General features: G+C 49.3%; 1 protein-coding gene and 2 long non-coding RNA genes across 5 annotated transcripts in view; all 3 read right to left on the reverse strand.

Moving 5' to 3' along the window:
* XPO6 (exportin 6) overlaps nucleotides 1–8,216 on the reverse strand; it is an 85,199-nt gene extending 76,983 nt beyond the window's left edge. For all 3 annotated transcript variants that reach the window (XM_067551097.1, XM_067551096.1, XM_067551095.1), the window contains exon 1: nucleotides 7,338–8,216. In XM_067551097.1, coding sequence (XP_067407198.1) covers nucleotides 7,338–7,340 — 3 coding nt within the window. In that variant the 5' untranslated portion in view covers nucleotides 7,341–8,216. The remainder of the gene's footprint in view (nucleotides 1–7,337) is intronic.
* A 4,549-nt stretch (nucleotides 8,217–12,765) lies between these two features.
* Nucleotides 12,766–22,988, reverse strand: LOC137155306 (uncharacterized). The gene is made up of 3 exons (XR_010920408.1): nucleotides 22,750–22,988; nucleotides 13,940–14,030; nucleotides 12,766–13,403 (listed from the first exon to the last, which is right to left on the reverse strand). It is a non-coding gene; the product is annotated as an uncharacterized lncRNA (long non-coding RNA).
* Nucleotides 20,715–21,127, reverse strand: LOC137155307 (uncharacterized). Its single transcript, XR_010920409.1, has 2 exons — nucleotides 21,005–21,127; nucleotides 20,715–20,895 (listed from the first exon to the last, which is right to left on the reverse strand). It is a non-coding gene; the product is annotated as an uncharacterized lncRNA (long non-coding RNA).
* Nucleotides 22,989–27,269: the final 4,281 nt, after the last annotated feature.

Below are 27,269 nucleotides of genomic sequence, written 5' to 3' on the forward strand. Positions count from 1 at the left end.
ACACTAAGCTAGGGGGAGTGGTAGATACCCTGGAAGATAGGGATAGGATACAGAAGGACCTAAACAAACTGGAGGATTGGGCCAAAAGAAATCTGATGAGGTTCAACAAGGATAAGTGCAGAGTCCTGCACTTACGACAGAAGAATCCCATGCACAGCTACAGACTGGGGACCGACGAGCTAGGCAGCAGTTCTCCAAAAAAGGACCTGGGGGTAACAGTGGATAAGAAGCTGGATATGAGTCAGCAGTGTGCCCTGGTTGCCAAGAAGGCTAATAGCATATTGGGCTGCATTAGTAGGAGCATTGCCAGCAGATCGCGGGAAGTGATTATTCCCCTCTATTCGGCATTGGTGAGGCTGCATTTGGAGTATTGTGTCCAGTTTTCGGCCCCTCACTATAAAAAGGATGTGGAGAAGTTGGAGAGAGTCCAGCGGAGGGCAACAAAAATGATTAGGGGGCTGGAGCACAAGACTTATGAGAGGCTGAGGGAACTAGGCTTGTTTAGTCTGCAGAAGAGAAGAATGAGGGGAGATTTGATAGCAGCCTTTAACTACCTGAAAGGGGGTTCCAGGGAGGATGGAGCTAGGCTGTTCTCAGTGGTGGCAGATGACAGAACAAGGAGCAACGGTCTCAAGTTGCAGTGGGGGATGTCTAGGTTGGACATTAGGAAAAAGTTTTTCACTAGGAGGGTGGTGAAGCACTGGAATGCGTTACCTAGGAAGGTAGTGGAATCTCCATCTTTAGAGGTTTTTAAGCTGCGGCTTGACAAAACCCTCGCTGGAATTATTCAGCTGAGGTTAGTCCTGCTTTGAGCAGGGGGTTGGACTAGATACCTCCTGAGGTCCCTTCCAACTCTATGATTTTTACCATGCTTCCTGTTCAATACACTGAGCATTTACTTTTGTCATGTTTTTCATGTCAATTGAATTTGATTCCTTGCACGATGTTTCACTGCCTTTCTACTTCAAGATTTCCAGCTACCCGCACTCTTTTGGTCTTTATCTGTTAATGAGCTCAATCTTGAAAAAAAATCTATTCCCACTTCTTACAGTTTCCTAATCACACAGTTTACTAGTCACACAGAAAGATGAGCTAAGCTCAATAATTCCACTCAGTCATTGCTTTGGAGAGGACAGGGGACAAGGTAGTTTAAATATGATTGTAAATTGTTTGAGGCAGGGACAGTATGTTTCTAAGGCTACGTCTACACTTATGGCAGCAAGTGGAGTACAAACACGGTAAGCCCACTAGCATGAGTATAAATAGCATTGTAGACAATGAGACCTGCTTAATCAAGTGAAGACAAGCCAACATCTTAGGCAGAGGTCCTCAAACTGCGGGTGGCACCCCTTTGGGGGGTGTGGAGGAAAGGTTGAGGGGATGGAGCAGGGCCTGGGCCATCCCACATGGGAGGCAGGGAGGAAGCACTGTACCCACTCTACACTGAGCTTTGATCTAGCCCTGTCCCCCAGCCACGGCTCTGGCCAAGGTTCCCAGCCCCACTCCCCAGCTCCAGATCCCAGCTTGGCCCCTGGCCTCACTCCCGGCCCCCGCTGCCTCAGACGCTGTTCCTGATCAATCCCTGGCCGCCATGACCCTACTCCAAGCTGCAGCTGGGGAGGAGTGGGAGGGCATGGACAGGAGTAAGGAGGGCGTGACCTAAAAAGTTTGGGAACCACTGCTTTAGGGCATGTGTCCTACACAGTTCTCTACATGTGTAAGAGTGCCTCATGCATCTACACTGCTGCTTTTAGCAGTGTAGTCTCCTGCAACCTCACCTCAGCTGGAGCCTTTCCCTAACATAGGGAAAAGCTCCAGCAGCAAGGAAAAGCTCTGGCGGTGGAAGAAGGGGGCAGTGAGGAAAGGCTCTGGCAGCAAGGAGCAGCCAGAACCTTTCCCCGCTGCCTCCCCCCCAAAGCCTTTCACTGTCACATGTAGCTATGCTCTGCAGTGTGGACTTGGCCTCCTTTTCACTGCAGTGGGTAGCTACATGTACCCTAAACACCACTGCAAGTGTAGACATGGCCTATATGTTCTGCAAAGCACCAAGCATACCTATGGCACTACAGAAGTAATGAGTTTATTTTAAAAGTAAAAGCTTTTATTATGGAGAGATAGTAGCTTCTTAATGGTGGCAGATCTTGTGAAGGCCTTCATGGAATTTCAATTACAGAGGTGCTTTAAGGCTGAGTCGTGTTAAACAGATGGCAGGAGCTTCACGTTTCCTCCATTTCCTTCCTTTGGTTTACTAATTTCCCTCCAAATCAGTAGGGTTCTGGCCACTAATTCCTAGAATATTCCCTGGAATTCTGGAATTGATCAGATGCAACGATCAAAAAAAAATATGTTACAGACAGACAACCCATGATGGGGTAGATGAGGGAATAGGAGAGCCACGGAGAGGAATGGAAGTTCACACATAGCTTCTGGTACTGGGAAAATGGGGGACCCTGGTATGGAAGAAGAGGGAATAGGGGACACAGAACCCCTGGCAGGAGACAATTAAGTGGAGCTACAAGGAGTCCCTAAAATAAATGGGGACGGAAAGGACACAGGGAGCTCGTGGGATAGAATGGAGTGAGGCAAGGAGTCTCTCATGCGTGCAATAAACTCGGCCTACACAAGCTACAGAAGTGTGCCACCTGGTAGTTAAGGTCGAAGCCAGTTTTCCATTGCAACCTCAGTACTGATCCCCTTTTCCTCTAGCTTTCCTAAATTAACTTGTATGCCTATAAACTCATAGCTTTATCCTATTGACAAAGTTTGTGTTGTATCACACACAGTCAGCTGGCCAGTTCTGTTGCATCACAGAATGATACATTCTGGGACATGACTATAAGGTAATTTTGTCACAGCACTGAAAAGGTATAAGTCAGTCAAGTAAGTGGAATTTAACTTTATATACAAACCACTTTACAACCATTAAATGAATTAAACTTCAACCTTCATGGAGTATTTTCCCCATCTGTTAAAATGGGGCTATAGCAGTTCAAAAATGTAAGTGACTTGCCAAAGGACAAAAAAGGAAGTAAAGTTTTAGAGCTGGGACTAGAACTCTAAAGCTTTGACTTGTTTGGTCAACCTGCTAGGTCAGATTGTCTCAGAGTGGTTTTAAAAGGGCTTTCATTTTAAGGTAATGACCTAAGGGATTTAAAATAAGAGACATTTTAATACACACAAAGAAGCCCATGATTTATGCAACAATTGTAGGCTACCTCAATATAGCAACAGGTTTCCTTAGTAGTTATATTACAAAATGATGCATAGCTGGCCAGCAAGACTCCACAGGGATCTAAATAGCCAGGACTTAACAAGTACTTGCCGGTGGCAACCAAGCAACATCCCCTAGCAAATATGAGGCTTAAGCCACAGCCAATTTCTGCAGAGTAAGCTTTTCACTTAAAAGGAGGAAGTGATCGCACATATAGTGGCAAAAATAATTTGGAAGATTATTTTAAAGCACCCAAACACATACACAGATCCCTGCTCTGCAAAGCAGAGGAAAAAGGCTCACACTACATACAATAAGTGTCTATTTTGGTTTCTACAAGCTGTGGTATGTTAGCCTGTGTATCCCTGTTTTACGTAGGCATTCTTTGCTTAGTCACATGCTGATGCTGCTTGCACAGTATACTTCCTACTTCTCTATGTCCTATTGGGGTTTAGTAGCAACACAGGGCTTAGTTCTCTGCTCCAAAAACAAAGCGAGGGAGTGCATTATTTCACTCTGAAGCAAATCAGGGCTCGCACCAATGTGTTTTTGGACAACCTGCCTTCAGCCCTCTGACTGGAAGGATGGGCTGATGTGAGGTATTTAAAGCAAGTGATGGAAGAGAAAATGGGTTTTCCCTGAAGAAAATCCACCACCCCCTTCTCTGTATTGTTCTTTAAAAAAAAAAAAAAAAAAAAAAAAAAAAAAAAAAAAACACTCCCCAAAACACACTTACAAGATAACAGTGTCCCTCTGACAGGGAACAATGCTAAAGGATCATCCCCCTATACACTCCTGCCCATGTGAGCAGAGGACCAGGAATCAGACTTTGGTATCTCATAGGGCAGCCAAAACTATTATTTTGATCAGACAAATGGTTATATTATGATGTCTGAAGAGATGCTTCAGTACTACGGCAACAGGTGCATAATAAATGTTTTTTAAAAAAGTATTTTCTATGACAAATGCACTAAGATCCTGGGTTGGATCCAACTTGGGTTCCAGCTCTCCATGGAGTTAAAACTGTGCTTGTCAGGGTCATGAATGATTTTGCACTGTTTTAGTTTGGGTTCAGTTAACTGTTTGTGTCATGCTGGACCCAAGTTACTTTTAACATGATTGACTTTTGACTGCTGTTTCAGTGATTAACTGACTTTGCTGGTGTAACTGGAAAGAAGATAGAAATCAATCAGTTGGGATGGACAATTTTGTGTCACTGATGTGGGATTTGAAATGTGGTAACATTAAGGACTGATCTTATATACAATGAATAAAGTGGATACAAAGCCTTTTACAAAGATCATTTCAAACGACTCTAAATCATCATTAGCATATTACACAATAGTATCTCCTGTCATGTGGCCTGTGCAAGAAGAGACATGCATGAATATTGCCATTTGATTGTGTGGGATACATATTTAAAGGATTTTTTCAGAGTTAGTGGTAAGGTTAACATATGTTAGATATGTGCATAGCACCCATCTCTGTACTAGAGAAACATCAAGATTCCCAATGAATTTTGACCATGCCCTTTCCCCTGAAAGCCTATGGCACAAGAATTATTTTCAAGTTATATGATCTGCTCTAGCCATATGTTTCTGCAGTGACCACCTCACAACAGCAGCACCACATACAATTACGACCCAAAGGCTTGATATTTTTAGTTATTTATAACAGCTCTTGCAGTTCAGAATGCAGAAGTATTACTCTCTGATTTGCGTTATCTATGAAATAGCAAAATTACTTTCAATTGGTACTGTTAGTTTTTAAAGTCAGTAACAGAACTAGGCCTAGTTACTTAGCATCCGCTATATGTGGCATTGATGGATATTTCTGAACAGATTGTGCAAATACAGTCTTCCCACTGGCTATGAAGGGTACCCACTGTGGGAAGTACTATTTTTGTTTCTTTTAGATGCATTTAGCTATTAATTTAATGGAATGTCCACTTGTTCTCCTATTAAGTGACAGAATCGAGTTATTTTTCATTTTACCTTTAAACATCTTAAAGTGTAGTTCTACTCTGAAAATTGAGTAAAACTGACAATGTAGAGTTCCATGCTTATTGTGCCTTACTGATTTCAAATTACATGTTCTCAGTTTACAAGTAGACTTCTTGAAGTCTGGCAGAAAGTCATGAAATACTGCTCTCTCCTGATGGAGGCAGCAGGGGTCATGGGGAATGTTCAGAAAAGATCTGAGTTCTTCCTGGAAAGATGTACCCAAACGGCAGTGATATAGAACTGCACCTCTGCCATCAGATGCCTCACTTGCAAAGTTGCACAAACAACCCTCTTTCTGGTCTTATTTTTCACGTACATGAAATCAACAGGAGAACTGAGGCTCAAATGCCAACAAATATACAAGTGACATCTATCCATCCATATGAGTCCATTACCATCACATCACTAGCTTAGTGCTTGGCTGAGATCAGCTTATAGATGAACAGCTGGTTGAAGTTAAACTCAAGCAAAACTGAGGTCATGTTGGATGACACAGGAAATCAACTTTGAGATGTTTGCAGCCCTGAGATGTCCTTCTCTGGCTGAAAACGCACATCCGCAACTGGTCACGTCAGCCTGCAGTTTAGGAGTGCTCCTGAACTCCTCACTTATGGTAAGCTCTAACAGAGCCCCATCCACAAGTAACATGTTCTGCCATGTACAGCTAGCTGGTGAATCAGGACCTTGTCTTGGTAATACATAGCTTTTGTCATCTCCCAAAGAGAGTACAGCTTTGCAGTTTACTTGGGATTGAAACAGTCAGTTCTCAGTAAACTACAAGTGCAGAAAATACAGCAGCAAACCTCCTCTGCAAAAACAGGTTACCATAAACACATCAAACTTGTTCTGGGCTCACTATACCATCCCTTCACAAAATATCACACCTAATTCAGGATTTCAGGCCCTTTCTTCACGGTGCTCAAAGACATGAGACTCAGGCTGCCTACAGATTGCCTAAAGCGTGAGGATGAGAACCGTGGTCAAGAACTCCACACCTATGGTACAGTGGAACTTTCTACAGCAAGGATAAAGCTTGTGTGCAAGAGACAGAACTTTCCCAGAAGCTGGTCCATGATTGTTGTATGAATCCCTGAAGGATCAAAAACTACCTCAGTTCTCACCACTAACCATCTAAGTGCAAAGCACACTTCTTTGAGCTTGTTTTCGCTAACACAGCACATCATACATTAAAACAGTCCTCATGCAATTTTCTACCAGGAAGAGGAACGAAAACTAGCTATGAGAGATGCTAGCAATGTCATTTAACGCATGATTGGAAGGCATTCCAATAACACAATGACAAGGACAGTGTAAGAACCTGAACAGAATATTTTTCCCCTTAAAAGCCAGCTTCAAAAAATCACTGTGGGCTTAAAGTCAAGCTGGGTTCTTTTTCTTGGCCATCCTCACCAGGAATGAAGTCCTGATTAGCTGAGTCACAAGAAACTTACAAGAAACGTTACAACTTTAAGCCCTCATTTTGCAACAGGATCTGCATGGACGGACCTCAGATCAGCATGGAGCCCAAGGTTCTGTGTGATTACAAGAATCTATTAGTGTGAAACCAATTGCAGAATTTAGACCATATGGTTTAGTTTATTTTTAGAATGCATTTTTGCATATGTTATCAAGTGCACATGGGAAGAATGTTATTTTGCCTAAGAGTACCATCTACTGACAAGACATCCTTCCATAAGAATGGGATGATATTTATTAGCATCAGTTGACCAAGCAAAAAAGGAGCATTTCCTAAGTATAGTGATCACTGGTTACAGGTTACTACTCTGGTTGTGTCCTGTTTCCATTATATGCTCCACCTTTAACACAAGTTGATTTTAAGCAAACCATCTCTCCATCCCAAGAAGAGCCCTATTGAGAGGGGACTGTATCAATACACACCCTCTGATATACAGGCATGCCAGTGGCAGAGTGCCAGATAATTTCCAGGCAGGCAGGAAAATGCACATCCCTATACAGATACATTATCCTCCACTTTGCCTGAATCCATCCACAGCAACCCATGAACTGCCACCCAGCTCCCTCTTGGGGTATTCAGACAGACCAAGCCATACATCTACCCCTTGCATTTGTGTATCATACAGACCAATGATGCTCTCACTTACCATGGCAACTTAGGAGGCGTTTCAGGTGATTTGGTTCTTAAGTACAGTTGTCTCACGAAGCTCACGTCATGGTCAGAGGCAGTTTTATCAGGCCTTCCCCACCCATCCAATTAAAAATAACCTGCCCTCAGACCCTCTAAAAATTATACTGAAACTCACACTTCCTTTCCTATCCCACATGCAGCCTCAGCAACCCATCAGCCCTACAGAGCCAGCTACAGAACCATTCACCCCTCCCGGGGGTACAGAAATTATAAAATTAGAAGAGAGACACCCAAAAGCCCTGCGTTTTTCCTTTTTCAGGAGGGGGGAAAAACAAGTCAGAGGCCTATGCCCCTCTTTCGGGAGGGAGGGGTAAAGGGGGAAGCCCTCTGTCCTGAGGCCCTCCCGGGGTTTTTTGGGGGGAGGGAAGGGGGAAGGGCAGTCAGGGATGTGAGGAGTCCTGTGCCCTCACTGGGTTGGGTGCCTGGGGGGAGGGCGGTTCCTATATCCCTCTTTGTGGCTGGAGGACCATGCCGAGGAAGTGGTTGCAATAAAGGCAGCGGCAGGGGGTACCCTTCCTAGGGTGGAGGCCGGTGCCCCCCTCGCGTGAGGGGTCTGGAGCCTGGGGAAGAGGCCTGTTCCCCTCAGTGGGGGGAGGCCGGTGTCCCTCCCTGGGAAGCGGGGTTTGTATCCCGGTGGCCCTCGCTCCCCTGCCCGGCCGTTGCTCTCTGCTGTCCCCGCACGAAGCCCCCTCGCTGCCCCCGGCCCCGCAGTCACCGCCACTCCCGCACCAGGCGCATCCTTCCTCTCCGCTTCCTCTCCTCCGCCTTGGGGGCGGGCGCCAGGCAGACTCGGAGCAGCCTCTCACGCTCCACTCCACCCCTCCCCCTCCCAAACCGCCGGAAGCGAACTATAGACCCACAACGAGGCTGGCCGGGTTGCCGGCGGTCGGACCAATCCGAAATCGACAGGGGCGTGGGGAGGAGCCGCGAGTCGCGGCGTTACGCAGCGCGGGCGGGGGTGCCTCGGACGCCATCTTGGTAAAGGGCAATGAGGCGATTGCCTTGCACTGCGCCTAGGACGCCGGTTCCTCACGCTATGCGTGACGTCACGCGGGTTCAGCCCCGCCCTTCCCCATCTAGGCCAGGCTCCTGTGGAGCTAAAAGCACTTGCTTCCTGGCTGCCCCATCGGCTTTGCTGGGGCGTGACTGACCCCGAGGAGGGGCGCTGCTCCGCCGCCCCAGGCCCTAGGGTGACCATTGCCTGGAGCACACGGGTAGGGCAGGACCAGACCTTCCTCCCCCAGGTGCAAGCCGTGCAGCGTCCGGGGGGCTGGATCGGTGCCACACTACACCCTGTGCCAGCGGCTCAACCAGGAAGCTTGATCCTGCAGCCCCTGGTCGGGGCAAGAGCCCTGATACAACCCCGTCTTCCTAGCCCTGCGGAGGGGCACGATAGAGGCATTTGCCCCCCACCCCCCAAATAAGGAGACCCAGCCTCGGTCAATGAGACTAAAAGGCAGCCTGTTTATTACAGCTACCAACAAGCATTTTTCACTGTGCAGATTTAGCCAGTGGAACTCACTGCCACAAGGTATCATTGAGGCCAGGAGCGTAGGAGGATGCAAAGAAGGACAAGATACTGACACGGATAATGGGGACATCCACAGTAACAGGAGAGGAGTTAATAAAACAAAAAGAGGTATAAGCCCTCCTGCTGCAGCGCATGACTGCAGCTGCTTAGCAAGATGTTTCTCCTGGTCACAATTCAGGGCAATTACACCTGTATCCCCCTCTATGATCTAACCAGGGCACCCACACTGGGCTCCTGCCTCCTCAGCCACCACGTTTTTCTCCCTCCACCACAGGATTTTTCCAGCTGCATAGTTCTCTATCTACACTATGTATTTTGCCCAGAAAACTAGACTGCCTAAACAGGCCAGCACCCCCTTTTCGCAATTGCCCACAGTTAAAATTATTGTACAGCTCTTTCTAAGCAAGCACATTTATTCTTAAAGAAAAAGCACTACAGAAAAAACATTAAAAATCAATCAGAACACCTACACATATGCTAATAAACTCACCAGAGAGACCACTCCAACTCCAGCAAGGGCTATGGTAGGAGTCAGTCCTCCAAACCCCACAAAGATGTTTTTCTGCGATTAGGAGTTCGTGATACCTTCAGCTCAGGACCAGCACACCCAAGCACAGGTTAGTTTTTCCATTTTACAGCCTGGGCCTTTGATCTTCAGTCTCCAGGAACAGGTAATCAGTAGAAAACAATCCTTTCTTTAGGGCATAGCTTCCAATGGCAGGTTTTTGCATAACCAGGGTGAGAAGAAGTGCGAAACTTCCATTCACCTCCTCCTAGCTAGTTCCAGGAAATCCAACTTGCATGTATTGGTCAAAAAGATTATTCTTGTCCGCCACATTGTTCAATATAGTTCTGTGACCATCCCGACCCACAATCATACATTATTTCTGCATTTACTATAATGGACTCTAAAGATACTAATAAGGTTTTTCAAAGATATTGAGGAAATTGCCACTGCTGTCACACACCCTGTTGCGGGTTAGTCCATAGTTGTCTACTACGGGTTTTCTTGCACCTTCTTCTGAGTCATCTGGTTTTGGCCACTGGTCAGCCCGAGTGCTGGATTATCTAGATCACTGGCTTGATGCCGTTTCCTGTGGATACTAACGAGTTTGATTTGCAGAATTTGGCCAGTTTTTAAAATGTATGCCTGGGCCACCTTTGGCAGAATAAGTGTGCTTATGCCATGTTAGCAGGAAGTGCATCTCAAACTGGGTCCAAAAATATGGTCGAGCCCCTGGTGCAGAAAGAGTCTTTGAGTCTTTAAGTAGAAGCAGAAAGAGCATAGAAACCAGATTTCATCACCGTAATCAACGGTGGCACACCAAAGAGACTTGCCCCAACTGCAGCCAGCTCTCATTAAGGCATCGCTGAGCTGCCCATAAAAGAAAGACCTTTAGTGGTAATTCTCATTTGCCAAAAAATTACTCTGCATATTGCATGGCAGAATGTATAATCTTCTATTAGGGTCCATTAAGGGTTAGGCTGAACTGAGCTGTAGGCCATGTTTCAAGAGTATTTAATGGTCTGAATCGCCTCAAGCTGCCATTTATTTCAATGATCAAGATATTATAGAAGCATTTTCAGAAGACAAGTTACCATGGTGACCATTAAAGCACTAATCTTATTATCACAGTTTGTTATTCTGATGAGTTGTTTGTTTACAAGCGCTCTCCAGGTTGTATATTTCAGTCCACAGAAAACACTTCTTCCCAGTACAAATCTGTTTCCCTCAGCGCTCAGCTTCTGATTGCACGTTACTCGGTGGAGCCATGGAAACCCAGTTGTTTTGGCATTGGGTTTATCGAAGGTTTTGATTTTAGTGTCATGAGACTAGATAAGATGCAGCCCAATTGCACAGAATGTAAATGATTCCAAATGTTAAAGGCAGAAAGAAGGTCAGGGAGACCCAGCAGAAGAGATGGATGCCAGCTGGTCATTAAACATGACCTGCAAAGGAGAAAAAAAGAACGTATTCGTTTTTATGGTGCATGAAGAAGGGCTGAAAGGTTTGTGGATTTTTTTCTCTCTTTTCTTTTGACATCACCAATTTCAAGTCAGATCTTCCCTGATTTTGCTGGAGAGCTGATTGGCAGCCTCACAGAAGTGGACTAAGAGCTGTCTCAGCCCTCAGCCAACGGGGTGAGGTACTGGATCTTTAGAGAGAGATTTTCTCCTAAGCGTTCCGTAGTCACCGGTGTTAAATGAGCATGAACAAAAACAATTTTAAAAGTCCGAATAAAAATCACTTCCCCCCTCATTCTTGGGATCCGTGATGTCAGTTTAACCCTGGAGGACTTTATGGATGACTGTTGAACCACACTCCAATTTCCCCCTGTAAAATACAAATTGAGAAAAAAAAAATCTTTTCAGTCCTTCATATCATGACTTTAAAAAAAAAAAAAAAAAAGCCCAGAACCCCCATTTTTTGCTTTGCTTGTCACCTTTGGAGTCCAAACAATTGGGACAGCATTCTTCACTGAGGCAAGGGGCAGGGATGGTAGGACTAGGTTTTACCGCTCTCTCTCTAACCTACCCAGAAGCACCAGCTAAATCTAGAGACTTGTGATTTTTGGCAAGGGAAAGGATCTAGCACTGCAATAGCAAAGGTAGGAGTTGAGCAGGCTCCAGGGCCATCAACTGGGCTGGGTGGGGAGAGGGTGACCAGCTAGCAAGAGAGAAATATCAGGACGGGATGGGAGGCAATAGGTGCGTATATAAGACAAAGCCCGAATAGTGGGCCTGTCCCTACAAAATGGGGACATCTGGTCACTTTAGTGGGGATCCCAGGATTAGTGTACATGGAATTATGAACAAGGGGGGGAATTGCACATTTCATTGCTTCCATGGGCCACGCTTCTCGCGCACCACAGGGGCTGCTTGCATTCCTCCATTCTCTCACACCCGTTTCCTGTGCCACCCTCCTGTCCCCCTTATTCTGGGATTTCCTGCCACCGACTCCTGCCCACTTCCTTATGTCAGGGGTGGTGTGTCTCAGATTCCCCTCTGCTAGGGCCTGTGTGTGCCCCCCTGTGCCAGGGGCTCTGTGCATATGTCTCTGTGCCTCCTCCCTTGCCCCTGCCCTCTACCATTCTTATTCTCCTTCACTTTCTCTTGCTGGGTAGCAAGGTTTTTAGCCTGTAGTGGGAAGATGAGCAGAGCTGAGGGGAAAGGTATTGTTACGCTGGAAGGGGTTGGGATTTTCTAGGCACCTAAAAAATTAGGGCTTTGTGTCACACCACAACATCCGTCTGTGGATCCCTCCCCATGTCCCATTACCAAAACCACAAGCCAGTTAGTCTTTTCCTAAGGGTTATTTGCAATCCACTCAGTAAGCCATGCCAGAGTGCAAATGGATGGGCCGAGGGGGGCTGTATTTGGAGGCATGGATGGGGACATTGGATGGGGACACTGGTAGGGCTGCCGCTGCTTGCCCAGCTAGGAATGTCCATATTCCACGTGACATGGTTAGCAAGAGCCTGTTGTGACTATCACGGTACCTAAGCCAGACCTGCTCGCTTCTATAATGAACTCCTTGCTGACCTACTTTCTTGTTCTCGCTGATCAGGTACAATCTGGTTTCTCTGTAGTGTGTCTGGCAGTGCGGGGTTCTCTCTTCCCTTGGCTTTTGCTCTTGTCTCACTTTAATAGCTGGATCAGAGGGATGCTTGCTTGGATTCATTTGTTACTACTAAGGTTTCCCTGGTGTTTTCTTGTCCACAGCCTCCTCCTTGGTACATTTTACTGTAGTCACTCATTACATGCAGAGAGTCCATAAAACACCAAGGCAGAGGAAAAAGGAAGCTGCTTGTTGACATTTCTCATCATCAGAGACAGAGAGAAGATGCTTCTGTGTAGCTCCTTATACTGATGCAAAGACGACAAAGGAAACAGCCCAGGCAGAGAAGGACTCTATAGAATAATGAGGTTCAAGGGGAACATAGCCTCCAGTAACAGCAATACTAGACACCTATATAGTGTCTCTTCTCCAGAAAGATCCCAAAGCCACTTACAAAGTGTTTAATTACACTTCACACCCACTACTGAAAGGTAGCCACTTCTAGTGTAGGGCATGGCAATTCTATATACAATGGAACCAAAGAAGAATATACAGTATCCAGTTGACAAGGCAGGGAGAATTTAGGTCGGACAATGGTAATTCTTCAGGTCTGTTGACGCATCAGCATTCATACATTCACCCTGGCACCCAGTCACTGTCTCAAACAGCCTCAATACCTGCATCTGGAGAGTGAAATAGGAACTGCACGCTGTCCTTGGCCCAAGAGAAGCAAGAAGGTAGAAAGTGAGGGAAGAAGGATAACAATAAGAAGAGAGAAAATTAGTCATTGGTGCTAAATGGGCATGAACAGAAATTTTTTAAAAGTCTGAAGAAAAATCACTTCCCCCTCATTCTTCTTCCTTGGGATCTGTGATGTCAGTTCAACAGTCATCCATAAAGTCTTCCAGGGTTAAACCAACTCCAATTTCCCCCTGTAAAAAACAAATAGAGGAAAAAAAATCTTTTCAGTCCTTCATATGTCATGAAGTTAAAAGAAATAATAATAATAAAAAAAGCCCAGAACCCATTTTTTGCTTTGCAGTCACCTTTGAAGTCCAAACACTTGGGATAGCAGTCGTCTCTGAGGCAAAGGACAGGGACAGTAGGAACAGATTTTACAGTCACAAAGTTTCTGCCTCCCATTGTTATGTGCATTAAGGGCCAGGTAAATGACCTACTGAAAATAACTGACCCTTTTGAGTTTCGCCCAGACTTTGTCTACACCGTAAATATGTAAGTGATCACTAGGACCGTAGCAGCAGAGACTAGCCAACCATGTCTACTCACCCTTGCAACAGAACTAAGGGACCTGCTCCTGGGCAAGGGCCATGACTTATGGCAGCTGCCACATGCACAGAGAGATGCACCAGCTTCCCCCAGACAAGATCTCAGCTCCACTAGAGAGGCTGAAGTAGCAGCAAGGTGAGTGGTGGGGGGGAAGGGGGAAACCAATAAGAACATGCCTAACCTCAGGATTTTTCTTGCCGTCCTCCTGATGTCACAGCACCTCTCTTTCAGCATCAGTCCCAACACGCTGCTGACTCACTAATGCCTCCGTTCTGAAATAGTTTTTAATGCCTTCAGTTGTCTTTTCACCCATCTTCATTCTTCTGATCTTTATAGATGCCCCCACTCGATCCTCTCCCTCCAATTCCCCCCTCATCCCTGTTTTGATTGGCTTGGTGTATAAAGAACCCGCATAAAACACTTCAAATATACACTAAATACTCCTCCCCCCCCCCCCCGAGAGGCTGTATGTGTGGATACCTACCTCAGGCACCCCTATTAACTTCAGGCTGTTTGCATGGGAAAATGCAGAAGATGGAAGTAGGAGGAGGAGGAGGAGGAGGGAATCCCCAAAGAAAGATTTTGACTAGCAAAGAATTATGTCTTTTTTTTTTTTTTTTAAGTATTTTGAAACCAGAAAAATTTGCTTGAGGGAAAGGATGGGCACTGAAAAAGACTGAAGAGCAGACGTCTCTTCCTGTGGCCTCCGCTTTTCCTTCTAGTTTGTGACAAGAGGAATGAAACACTGAGGTTACAGTAGTATTCTTTATCTGACAGTAAATTCTCTTTACACAACGTTTTGACTTGTATTCAGTAGAGATTTTACCTATTTCTAGCAATAACTGAAAATTCTGGACACATTTTTGTATCCTTCTCTCCCCATTTCCCCTCCCCACACCCATTGCAGTGCTAGATTGCCTCGTTTCCTTTGAGTCGGCAGGCAGCACAATATGTCCCTAGGGCGGCAAGATTAATGCCTTTGCTTTCCCTTAGCATTGCCAGGATCATCTGCAGAACTTGGGTTTTATATCTGCCCTGAAAGGTAGCATCTTCCCCAGCACAGTGCCTCCTTAGCAGGGTTTGGGCCCAGCTCTGACTCAGGGGGAAGAGCATCACCAACTGAGTCATCAGTGCCGCTGCCTGTAATAACACCATGCTTCTCCCTATAAGACTTCCATTCAAGTGGGAACTAGGTCTTGTCCTGTTCCTTTCAGATCTACAGGTGTGGACAGATCTGCAGCATTCCAGGAAAAGATAAACAGGCCCTGGGGTCATAGAACCCTTTGGGTTGGAAGGGTTCACAGATGGGTCACCTAGTCTAATCCACATCCGCACATAGGCAGCAGTGCAAACATTTCCCACTGAATAATGTATCGGGCAACTGGAGTGTCTCTCTCCAGAAGTTAGTGAAAAGGCTCAGCCACTGTTCCTTCTCCCCTCACACTCACCTGATCACTGCGGTCTCCAAAGCGGTTCAGTTAGTTTCCTACCTGCATGATGATGGCATTTCATTGGCCACAACCAGCAGAGACACGCCTGTACTGGGAAGATCTGAAGGATTTGGGGTTCAGCTTACAGGCACCAGTTTAGCAAGCCCCAACCCAGTGCTGCAGTGCAAACAGCAGCAGCCCGGAAGAACCAACGTGTTACTCTAAGCCAGCTGAGGGAGACCTCAGTCATATCCTCTTCTCTCCTTGCCAGGATCCTGCAGCACAGTGGGTGACATGACATCAAGTTAACCCCGCAATATTGGGCTGCGGGTCTCCACAGATTTTCAGTTAGCAGAGAGGCATTTGCAGACAATGGTTTGTGTTATTCAATGATCGAATCATTTGAAAAAGGCCTTTCCATGCCTAGCGTACGACAGCCCGACAGGAACCCCAATAAGGCAAGGGAGACTGCCACGTGTAAATGCATGCTGCTGAGATACACGTGCAAAGCAGGAATGAGGCTGATTCTTTTGGCAGCAACTTGGGAGATTGTGAGCTCTGCTTTCCATGTGCCTTCCAGGGTGATAGTTAACATACCTGGGCACTCTGCCCTACTGCCTGTCTCTGGGGCGTGAGATCAGCCTCAGTCATCCATGCAGCTGATCATGGTGACAGGTGCCAAAGAAGTTCAGGCATTGGTTTGTCTGGTGACTCACAGGCAGCATCCATGGGTGTGAGCAGATACGTGTCAGTTACACTGTGGTGGGTATCTTAATTTCCTGCAGGCACTAGTAGTAGTACTTCATTCAGTCTTCTAGATCTTTGTCTACTGGCACCTACTTCCATCTACAACTGGGTAGCATGTAATGGCACATCTGATTTAGGGGTGACAGAGATACTGCAGGCAAAGGTCAGCAAATCAGGGCCAGTGTGTGTAACCAGTCCGTGTCCCCACATGACTGGAGTCCTGATCCTTCAGGTCGGAAAACATGAGTCTCTACCACCTGAATGAAAAGATTTCTCCCACACCTGTCAGCAGTAGTAGATCCAGCCACACACAGGTGTTCGCTACAATCTAGGCAAGAGCTGCTCTTCCTTTAGTTGGAAGAGTCCCGGGTGTAAGTGCCCCATTGCTCCACTTTTCAGGAGAGCCCTTTCCTGTCTACGTGCTCTGTTCCCGGAGCCTGGAAGGGACGTGGCACAGACGATGCCTCTGCTCTCAGATGTGGGGCAGGGAATTAAATGACCAGTCCAGTATTAGACTCTGTTTTAGTCTCATAGTTTAACAGCCTGGGGCGGGAGGGGAGGGGGGAAAGAAGTGAGGTCTCCCTCTGCCTTTGGGAACAGGCCGTGTCCTTTACAATAGCCCCTTATCCTCTTCTCCAGCCTCCCGTTAGCACTTCTATATGAACCTGGGATTAACTCCAATAAATCCGCTGCCCCCCTCCCCCATTTTCCTACCAGGCAGTTTCCAAGGAGACAAGGAATAGGAAAAAGGAGAGAGGGAGGCAGATTTAAGAGGACAGGCACAGGCCAATTTTTTCATCCCTCCTTGAAACCCAGCCTCAGGGGTTTCCTTTCCTTTGCAGGCTGAATCCTTAGACTCTCTCGTTTAGGAGAGCACAAAAGAGCTACGTTCAGCCCCATGCAAGCGAGGCTGCTGCAGAGCCAGCTGGGTGAGAGGGCCTGCACGTGACAGTCCCTTTCTTCCTTTAAATGGCAGCTCCCCACTAATCAATAAGGTCACATTTGATCCATGTGGTAGGTTCTTGCTGATTTTCCATCCCCTCTCTGTAGGAAACACCTCTCTGGAATCTGGAATCAGTTCCCAGTTATGCCCTGGAGAGATGTGGCACTTTACCAGTAACAGCCTGACATGATAGGTGGGATCAAACACTTTGCTGAGCTACCCAGAGAGCAGTGGTGACATTGCATGTGTATTACAAAGGATCATTAAAGATCAGCCACTAAGGAGTGGTGTCTCCTACATGCATTGTAATTATCTTAGAATATAAGCTGTTGGGAGCATTGACAATTTTTTTGTTCTGTGTTTGTACAGCACCTAGCACAGTGGGATCCTTGTCCATGACTGGGGCTCCTAGGAATTACCACAATACAACATATGGGTACTACAGAAGCATGTAGAGAAGACCCTATTGTGCTAGATTTTGTACAGACAAGCCTTACCCTGAAGATCTTACAATCCATACAAACCAAAGGTGGGATGGGAAACTGAGGCAGACACAGGGAGAATGACTTGCCCAAGCTCAGAGCAAATCAGCAATGGAGGCAAGACTAGAACACAGGTTGCCTGGCTCGCAGGGAGGGGTCCTTTCCGCTGGACCGCACTGCATCACCTGTTTGCTACTGGGCCAATAGAGTATTGTGGCTTCCAGAAGGAAGGTTAAATCAAACACTTGTACATGTCACAGCACAACAGGGGAGCACAACGGTTGTCAGCATCTCAATTCACAAGAGGATCCTCACTCAGTGTCAAACACATGCCTGACCGAATTCCTTCCAGTCTCAGTCCCTGATTCCCCGGCACCGGTATCGACTAACTTGATTGTAGAGAAAGTGGTGATCAGTAACGTACCAATGAGCTATACAGGGTGCACGGTGCTATTTCTGCCAGCTTGTGGCTTCTGGCCAACTTACCCCTGGCCACTACAATGCAGAGAGCAGACCAGACAGGCCGGGAGGGACTCTTTGCACTGCTGGGGCTGTTATACTGGCACTTTCTGCCCCCACACACTCTGAACTGGTGGAGACTAGCATGGTGCAGCCCACCTGGTGGTTGGCTTTGCCCAGAGCAAGTCTGCTCCAAACGGTGACATGAATGCCTGTGCACCACTGCGAGACGTGTGTGGACACAGGTGATTTATAGGACTGTGACTTCTCTGTGAGACAAACATGTGCTAGGACAGGGAGCAGGGGACTCAGGGTTAAGACTCCTCGCCAAATTTGGATTTGGGCCCTAGTTTCTATACCTGACCCTCCCCATGGCACGTCACTGCCCCTCTCCGTGCCTCAGTTTCCCTAACTGTAAAAATGGAGATAATAATCCTGACCTATCCTCTCTGGGACGGGGGAGGCTTGATGAGTGCTTTGAGATCTTTAGCTGCAAAGTGACATGTATGTGTTATCCCACAGAGAGATACCAGCCAGCACTAAACCTCGGCTCCCATGCCCCCTGCAGGCTGCCTGAGGTACTGCTGTCAAAGCTGCCAAACAGGAAAAACAAAGTACGCACCAGGAACCACATTGGTCCTCTGGTCCAGCCGGGGACACACAGGGGTTACCCACTACACGGAGGGGCCCAAGAGAGGCTTGGAGACAGACCCCGACAGTGCCATAGCCCTACACACCTCCCGAGGGCACCACTCACCTCCGTGTGGCACGTGTGAAGCCAACAACAATGAAGTAAGGCCAGGTGAAGTCTTCCAGGACAGCATGGGAGCCTCCTTCTCCAGGCCTGCTAATGGGGCAGCTGAAACTAGACCAGGCCAGTTCCTTCACCAGCCAGTCTCCCCTGCCTCGTGGCCAAAGGGAGGGTCTCTGTGTGCACAGCTGCCAGCCCCTAACCTTCCAAAACCCTAACGGGGCTTGAAAGCGAGGGGAAGGTAGAGTGGGCCACCCTGGAGGGGCACATGGAGGCCAGTCTAGCACCATCTCTTCCGCTAGAAGGATGGCAGCCGCGAGGCACAGCCCTAGAGAGTGCGGGGGCGGGGGAGCAGTGCCTCAGGGTGACCTGGCCTCCGTGTGGGGTCTGGAGAACACACCAGGGACCACCGAGAGGACGGGGCTTAGACCTATACAAGGACAGGGCCACCCTTCTCCTCATTAAAAACAACAAGTCCTGTAGCACCTTAAAGACTAACAAGTTTCTGTGGGCATAAGCTTTCGTGGGCTGCAACCCACTTCATCGTTGTTTTTGCTGTATACAGACTAACACGGCTACCCCCCTGAATTTCTCCTCACTGAAAAGCATGGAGCACCGAGCCTCACACATATTCTATCCTCTCTCCTTCGAACGGAGGGCCCTGTGAACATGATTTCCCATACCAAATGAGGGCAGTGCTAGCCTGCATTTGACAGCAGCCAACATCTGCTGCTTCAGGGGAAAAAAAAAAAAAAAAAAAGCTCTGCACACTTGCACTTGGCCAGCTGTGCACTGCTATAAATGATGGGCTCCCGCTTCCTTCCTGACCCCATGGTGATCAACTGATGCCTTGGAACATGAAGGTTTTGTTACCTCCTCTGAGTGTTTTATCACCCTGTAGCTTTAAGAACGCAAACAGTGCCTGCAGAGGCTAGGTATCCCTGGATCTCCAGCCCACAGAGTAAATGTGGGGGATGACCCTCTTCAGTGGAGCCTGAGGCTGGTGAGGGCAGAAGCCTGTGCTCCTGTGGGGATTTGGACGGTGACACTCACCAGCTAACACCCACTGCCTTGCGGGTGCTGCCCCACAATCAGTGAGCTGAAAGGGAAGGGGCGAGTGGGGACTACGGAGTGAGACTTCACACCTGGTCCCAGCAGAAGGGCTTTGGGTTTCCTCCCTAGAAACAAACCCCTCTTTGTAGATCACAAACCATCTAGCTAGCTCAAAGATACACATGCATGAGTGCAATGATATTTACAAGCCCTGGGCCACGCGGAGGCCTGCTGTAAGACCACTGAAGTCAATGGAGTTACGCCACACGTTACCGGGCCTAAACAAAAGCCAGACAATGCATTTCACCAACCCAGTCTTCGGCCAAAGTCTCGCGAAGAGAAAGGCAGGTGCATTAGTTCACACTAGCATTTTGCCTGGCTGGGAGATGCCCAGCCTCTCCCTCTTATAACCAGCACTCAGCCCCCTTCTTTTGAAGGCTTTCCTCCCACAAGAAATTAGCTGGATCCTTCTGGAGTCCTTTTAGTGCTGATTCTTGCAGCCAGGGGTTAGGTGTGAGATGCCACTTGTCCTCTGGGGTGAAGTGTCTTCAGAGCCCCTGCCTGCTTGGGAGTGAGGGTGGGAGCTTCATACCCAAAGCTGTACTCCTAGGTATCAGCAGGTCAGCTTATCAGTTCCTTTCTCAAATCATTCTTTCTTGCTGTGCCCCTGCTGGTTACGCTGGTCCCATTTGGAATGCACCTTTCAGGCCCAAAGGATGCCAACACAGTGCCACACATTTTCAATTTGGGGGGTGGAGGGGGAATATCATGTTTGCCTAAAAACATTGCACCCACTGTAGCAACCAGGAACCTCAAAGATTCACTGAAAGGAGTTTGCAACCCAGTCTGCCCCTCCCTCCCTCATATACACATACTTGTTTTCTCCACGTTGTTTACTTGGTGCGTTTGCCTGTATCTTGTCTCTTGACAGTTTCACTGCATACCTTGTGTGGCGAGGCCCCGATCCTGCGAACACTTGAGCACATACTTTGCATTATGGGAGTATTCCCATAGACTGACTAACCACATAAATAAAGTGAAGCAGATTTCTGAGACCAAGACCTTTTGTCGATTTCTTCCTTGCTGAAAAACCTATAAATCTCAACAGGAGATTTCCTCCTCCGAGGATCTCACATTCTATCCAAGGATGTGTGCGGTGGCACAGTGCGGTTAACAAAGGCTGAAATTCTGTGCTGTGCCTCTAGGAGATGCAGTGGAGAAGGAAGTAGCCTTGGGGAGTTGGGAAGATGCCTTCGGGATTCTGAGCAGCTCCTGGAAACACAACAACCCCCTAGCATAAATAAAACCAGCCAAAGGGCTGCCCCATAGTCCAGAGCAGCCCACAATCTCCATAGCACCATGCACTTAGAGACTCACCCACCTGCCTTCTGCAAGCTGCCACTATGCAGTCATTTATGGCAGCTGTGCCTGTGTCTGGGGAATTTCTCTCAGTCCCTTTGGGGTGCAGTTCTGGCCCTTATATGCCATTGTAGGTGCATATAGCAGCTGGGTCCCAAAGAGATTTTTGCTGGTGTGCATCACTGAACCAAAGAGTTGTGAGAAGGGGATTGAAAAAGCCAGGTCTGGGTTTGGTGAGAAAATCTAAAGTCCAATGCAAAAAATGGCACCAAGTTAGCACAGGGTGGAAGTGATAGAGAGGGAAGAGTGGCCGGGGGGGAAGGAGGGGGAGGAGACATACTTACAGAATGGGGGGGCTCTATCTCTGGAGGCAGTAACTCTGAGAAAGATTTGGGGGTCATAGTGGGTGATCAGCTGAACATGAGCTCTCAGTGGCACACTGTGGCCAGAAGTACTAATGTGGTCCTGGGATGCACAAACAGGGGAATCTCGAGTAGCAGCAGTGAGGTTATTTGATCTGAGTCTGCCCCTGGTGAGACCACTGCTGGAATCCTAGGTCCAGCTCAGGTGCCCCAAATTCAAGGCGGAAGTTGATGAATTGGAGAACATTTGTAGAAGAGCCATGAGAATGATGAGAAAACATGCCTTATAGTGAGACTCCAGGAGCTCGATCTATTTACCTTAACAAAGAGAAGGTAAAGGAGTGGCTTGATCACAATCTATAGGTACCTACATGGGGAGCAAATACTTGATAATGGGCTCTTCTGTCTAGCAGTCAAAGATCTAAAGGCTAGAAATCGAAGCTAGACAAATTCAGACTGGAAATAAGGTGTAAGTTTTTAAGCAGTGAGAGTAATTGACCACTGGAATAAATTTACCAAGGGTCACAGTGGATTCTCCATCACTGGCCATTTTCCAATCAAGATGGATAGTTTTCTGAAAGATCTGCTCTAGGAAAGGTCCCTGGGCTGTGTTACACAGGGTGCAGACTAGATGATCCCTCTGCTCGCTGCAGGTCTTGGGCTCTCAGGGTCATTGGACTGGTGCCCAGGAACAGGCAGAGAAGGCCAGAGGGAGCAGAGTCTTCAGTGACAACAGGGTTGAACCCTGGCTAGTGGGACCTGCAGGCCAATACCTAATTGCCCTCCCTGTGAGGGTGGACTAGAAGGTGCAGCTAAGGCAGGAGGAGCTCAATGGAAGAAGGGTACTCTTAGTACAGGTCAGGAACTGCTGTGCTTCTCTCCCTTATGCCCAAGGTATTTGCACCTTCTCCTCTCTGTCAGCCCATGTGAATTATCCTCCTTCACTTACTGGGAGTGAGTGCATAATGGAAACCCACCACAGGGTCCCATCTGTCCAGCCTACCACACCTCTGTCACACTGCCCCTCTGAGTGGGTCATCAGCAGGGGGAAATCAAACCAGGCACCTGGGGGTCTGAACACACAACCCCCACTGCCTAAATGAGGAGGCTCTGCTCTCTGAACCAAGGCCGTAGCAGCCACATCAATACATGTCCTGCCCGCACTCGGTGGAACAGAGCGCAGTGCAAGGGGGGTTACACCTGCCTCTGATCTCCTGGTACACAGAGCACAATGCCATATACTGACCAGGACCCCACAGCACTTTCAGGAAGCCCCTGAAATGGGGCCAAAGGGCCACAACCCCCAAATTCCTTCCCTCGCTTTGGAAGTGCATCATGTGGCCATAGCCCAGCCTCAGCCTCATCACCCTGCATTTCCCACCAACAAGCTGCCTAAACCACTAACCTCCTTGAGTTCTGGCTTTGGAGCCAGCTTTCAGTCAGCATCCCACTACTGTCTCAGAGGCTCAGCATTCCCAGGCCATGTCGTATTTGTCCACAGCTACACCCCTCCCCAACTGTCCTGGCCAGGCCATGGGCAGCCAGAGCCAAGTCCACAGTCACAGGACAGGAGCTGAGATGTCAGGTCACCAAGGGGTCAGACTCCAGAGACTCAGAACCCAATACACTCCAGACCAAGGTGGAGCCCCATCATTCAGACAGCTTCCTGGACCTGCTGCTGGCTTAAGTAGGGCCATCTGGCCAATCAGCTGCTCCAGGACTCTGCCAGTAGGCTGGCAGGGGGTGGAGCCTCAAAATGGGGGCTGGACTTCCTGAGTCCCAGGTAGACAAGTCTCAGCAGCAGGCTGCTGGATGCAGGGCTGGAGTGTGGCTACGCCTGCAGACCCTGCTTTGAGATCCGTGGGTCATGACACTAGCCTTTGTTAGCTGAAATCAACCCAGTCGCTCCCTGCCCTTCCTAGTACTCTCTCCATCCAGCCACCCAGTGGTTCTCCTTTCCTTTTCAAACCAGGGAGGGGCTGGAAGCAGTGTATAGGCCAGCACCATTGCTGCAGCAACCGTGGATGCAGGGCATGCCCTAGGGTGGATCAAAGACAGCAAGGGGGCTTGGCAGGGGGGAGGGGCTGCACCCTAGTGATTCTGCACCCCTACAAAGCTTCATCAGGGCCAGTGAAGCAGGGGTGCAACTGAAGGTTACCCTCAGGACTGCCCCTAGCTGGGCCACTCTATAGCACCTGAACGGGGTGGTGCAAGCTGCCTCCACTCTGCCAATGCACCTGCACAGGGATGGATCTGCCCCTGTGTGGGTAGCTACTCTGGGAGCCAGAGAGGACCAGGGTCCTGCATGTGCCCAGAATCCTCTTTGCACTCAGTGCCTCATCCCTTTGGGGTCGGTGGGATCAAGGGGGCGCCGAGTGCTAACGACCATCCATCACGCTGGGTTTGATGCAGGAAGGAGAAGAGCTAGGAGGGGACCCAGCTGGCCAGCGGCAATGCTCACTGCCTGAGACGCTGATCCTTGACCCACCAGCTACAGCCCATGGCTGCTTCCGAATGCGGAGGTGGACTCCTAGGAGCGGGCAGAGTCCGCCACACACGGTGTGGATGTGCTCAATCCGGGCACCCCCCAGGGAACTAACCAAAGCCCAGGGATGCGAGATAACAATGGCCGCAGCTACTTGCAGAGGATACCTCTGCTCCATGGGGACGTATCTGGCTACTCCTTCCCAGGCAGCCTCTGGTCTAGCAGGGTTCGAGTCGCGTCACCATTGCCTGCTCCTGGATGCTGCTTTGCATCTTCCACTGGAGCTGCCAGCATTGGGCCGACACCAGCTGCAGTGTCCCTCCCTGGGCAGAGGGCCTTCTCCCATCTCCGGGGGCCCAGCGGGTAACCCCGAGGCTCTGCAGAGTCCCCCCAGAGCAGGGCTACCAGGACAGTGGCATCTCCTGTCCATCAGGAGTTTGTCTGAATGGGGACAGGGCAGCCTATGCAGAGTGCCCACCCTACCCAGCCCTGCCTGCGCCCCTCTCTCCCCATGAGCCCCTCCTGCCAGGCCCATCCCTAGGGCTAAGGGCCTGACGCCAACTGAACCTCAAACCAACATTCAGAAGCTTCTCTGCACCTCACCTCATCCCACTGGACTCTAGGTCTGTCTCCACCAGTGCAGTCCCCCACCCCCCGCTACTACCCCAGCTGCTAAGTTAGCCGTCATTTTGCTTGACTGGGCATGAGTAGAAGTTGTGCCCAGCCAGGCAAAACCACAGGCCCTTTCACCAATCCACCATGAGGCAACTGGCATCTCAGGCACCATGGCCCAGCATCTCCAGGGTTATTTTACCCCGCCTGCTTTGCCTGTCCCCGATTTACACACAGCCCCGGCTCGATGAAGTCGGGTCTCAGCTGCAATTCTCTCAGCAGTAATCCCTGAATTGCAGCAGTATTCGGGAACCACCAGCTCCCTTGCACTGCCTGGGACCCAAACCCTTCACTATTAAAGTGACAGTGCAGGAAATCTGCTGATGCAGAGCGAGGAACCATGTGACCAGCTATTAAACCCCACGTCTCCTAGGACAAATGGGTTTTCACTGCGGGTGGCACAGCATTCACACCAAGGGTGGGGCTGGGTGCAGCTGCTCCGGCGCTTGGCGTCAGCCAGCAAGGCCCCCCATGTTTCCTGGAAGAGTCTCGATTTACACTCACTAATCTGAAAAAATAAAATCACCCCAGCCGACTTTGAGCTTGCTGGATTTCTTTCCCCCTGCATCCGTAGGGCAGGGGACACTGCTTTGGAGCCCTCCTGACGTCTTTGGGCTAGTTTTTCCCAGAACTCATTAGTTGTCTCCCGGGGGCTCCTGCCGCATTGTTTTGTTCTCTTTGTTGGTAGACTTTCTTTTTCTCCCTCTTGCCGCCCGGGTTTCTCTCCATCTGCGCTGCCTCCCGTTGGCCCATTAGCTGACACATTAATTTTTAACATTTTGGTGCTCCCTTGACTGCCTGCAGCATGTGTCTGGGTGAGTGTCTCTCTGAATCGGTGCCAGGGGCTGGATCCAGCCAGCATGGCTTAGTGCAACGTGCTTTTGCCTTGAAGGATGGACAGGAGGGGGGCAGGCTGGGGTACGGAAAAGGAGGAGAAGGGAGAGAGTAGCTGAGCTCCTCTAGCACTGTGTCCCCAAACTGGCTCCCGGAGATGGCACATCCTAGAATAGCTTCTTGCTTTCTGAATGCACGCTGACCTCTTGATCTGAACAGATTTCCAGCTCTCTCACTCAGCCCTTGGTCCAGACCTAGCTGCACCTTGAAGTGGTTTTTTGCACCAGTGCAAAGTGAGCATGGGGCCTGACCCCAGTGAGTGGGAAGGACTTCACACCCGCGGCGACGCAGGACGCGCCGAGCAGAAGTCCAGAAAGACCCACTGGGATTACTGCGTTATTCCAATGGTGAGTTGCCTTCACTGGTCAAAACCTGAACCTTATTTGCACTTGAAGTGAAGGGCAACAGAGTAACAGGGCGCTGTGGGTCTGGGGACAAGCCCCCCCACATATAGGGCAGTGGGGTGCCCAGCAGCTGGCTGGGATGAGGTCCCCTCAAACACAGGACATTGGGGCCTCCCTGGGGATGTTTCGGACAAATTCTCCTCCCCTCCAGATACATAGCACTGGGGTCTGCTGGCGTGCGCTCCCCAAATATGGGGCACCGGGGCCCCTTGGGGCTGGCTTGGACAAACCTTTCATTTCCTCTCTGTCTCCCACCTGCTCTCGTCCTCTCTCCCCTGGCACTTGGTTCGCGGCTCTTCTCCCCTTGCCACACTGCATGGCTGCCTCTCCTTCCCTTTCCCCCAGTCGCTGGAGGGCCCGGTTGCTGTTTCCAAATGTCACTGCGGGGGCCTCCACCCTGTGGCCAATGGGCTACATTGGTCTCATGGGATCCTTCAACGTGGCCGGTGGCGTCGTCGCGTGGCCAGCTGTTTTGCAGGCCGTTCATCTTTCACCTCTCCCACCGTCCTGCGGGGAGCTGCTCTTAGGCAGCTCCCTAGGAGATGATGTAGAAAGCCAGGAGACAGGTGCCAGTGAGGAACCCATGGACGGAGGGACAGATGCAGAGGCAGGTGGGTGATGGAACAGGGCCAAGACCACGACAGCCCTGCCTCCCCGTCCCGAGCCAGCTAATGGAAGAGCCGTCAAGGCCTCATCCCGGCAGCTAACAGAGCAGCCAGCCCCCAAGGGGCCCAGCCTGTCTTTGAGATGGTTGGCCCAGGCACCCAGAAAGCTTGGAGACCTCTGAGTGTCCATTGCATCTAAGATTCATGACTGAACGCCGTGTGCTTTGACATAATGGGAGACTAATAATAATACTCACAACAACACTAGAGCACAGTCTTGTGGGCAAGTCTTCCACACAACTCTGAATGCCCTTTCTTCCCAGCCTGCAGCCTCCGCTGCAACCCACAACCCCACTCTTCTAAGTGGGGTCCCTCTGCAGCTCTGCAGACGCCCTTCAGTCCTGCCCTGTAGCCCCCGCCGTTGGAAACGCTTTTCTCCAGGGTTACGTGGCTGGCTGTTCTGATGGTATTGCCGGAAAGCAAGTACAAAGATCTGGCTCTCCCTTTCGGCTCTGAGCGTCCGTGGCTTCTGCAAGGATGACAGTCCACCCGTCTCCGCTGCCAGAGGAGTCCTGTGCTAAGGTCCTCACCCCAGCCGTTCAGGAAATCATCCTCCCCGCCCCCCATGGGCACCCAGTGCTGGGAGCGAGCACGTCCCTGGACAGTGGTGGTGTTAGTGATGCTCCCCTAAGTCCCAGACCCCTCCTGCCTTAGAAAGGTGATTGAGATCACGACATTAGAGAGGAACAGGGCTGCTTGCAGAGGTTATCCGACTGCAAGGAAAACTCCACTAGCTTTGGAATCCGAGCCACTGCCGCTCGGCTCAGACGCGTCACCGAGGGATGGGCTGTGCGATCCGTACTCA

The sequence above is a fragment of the Emydura macquarii genome, unplaced genomic scaffold, assembly GCF_026122565.2.
Source record: "Emydura macquarii macquarii isolate MOO-44397 ecotype Brisbane River unplaced genomic scaffold, CSIRO-AGI_Emac_v2 contig_1348, whole genome shotgun sequence".
In the NCBI taxonomy this organism is placed as follows: Eukaryota; Metazoa; Chordata; order Testudines; family Chelidae; genus Emydura; species Emydura macquarii.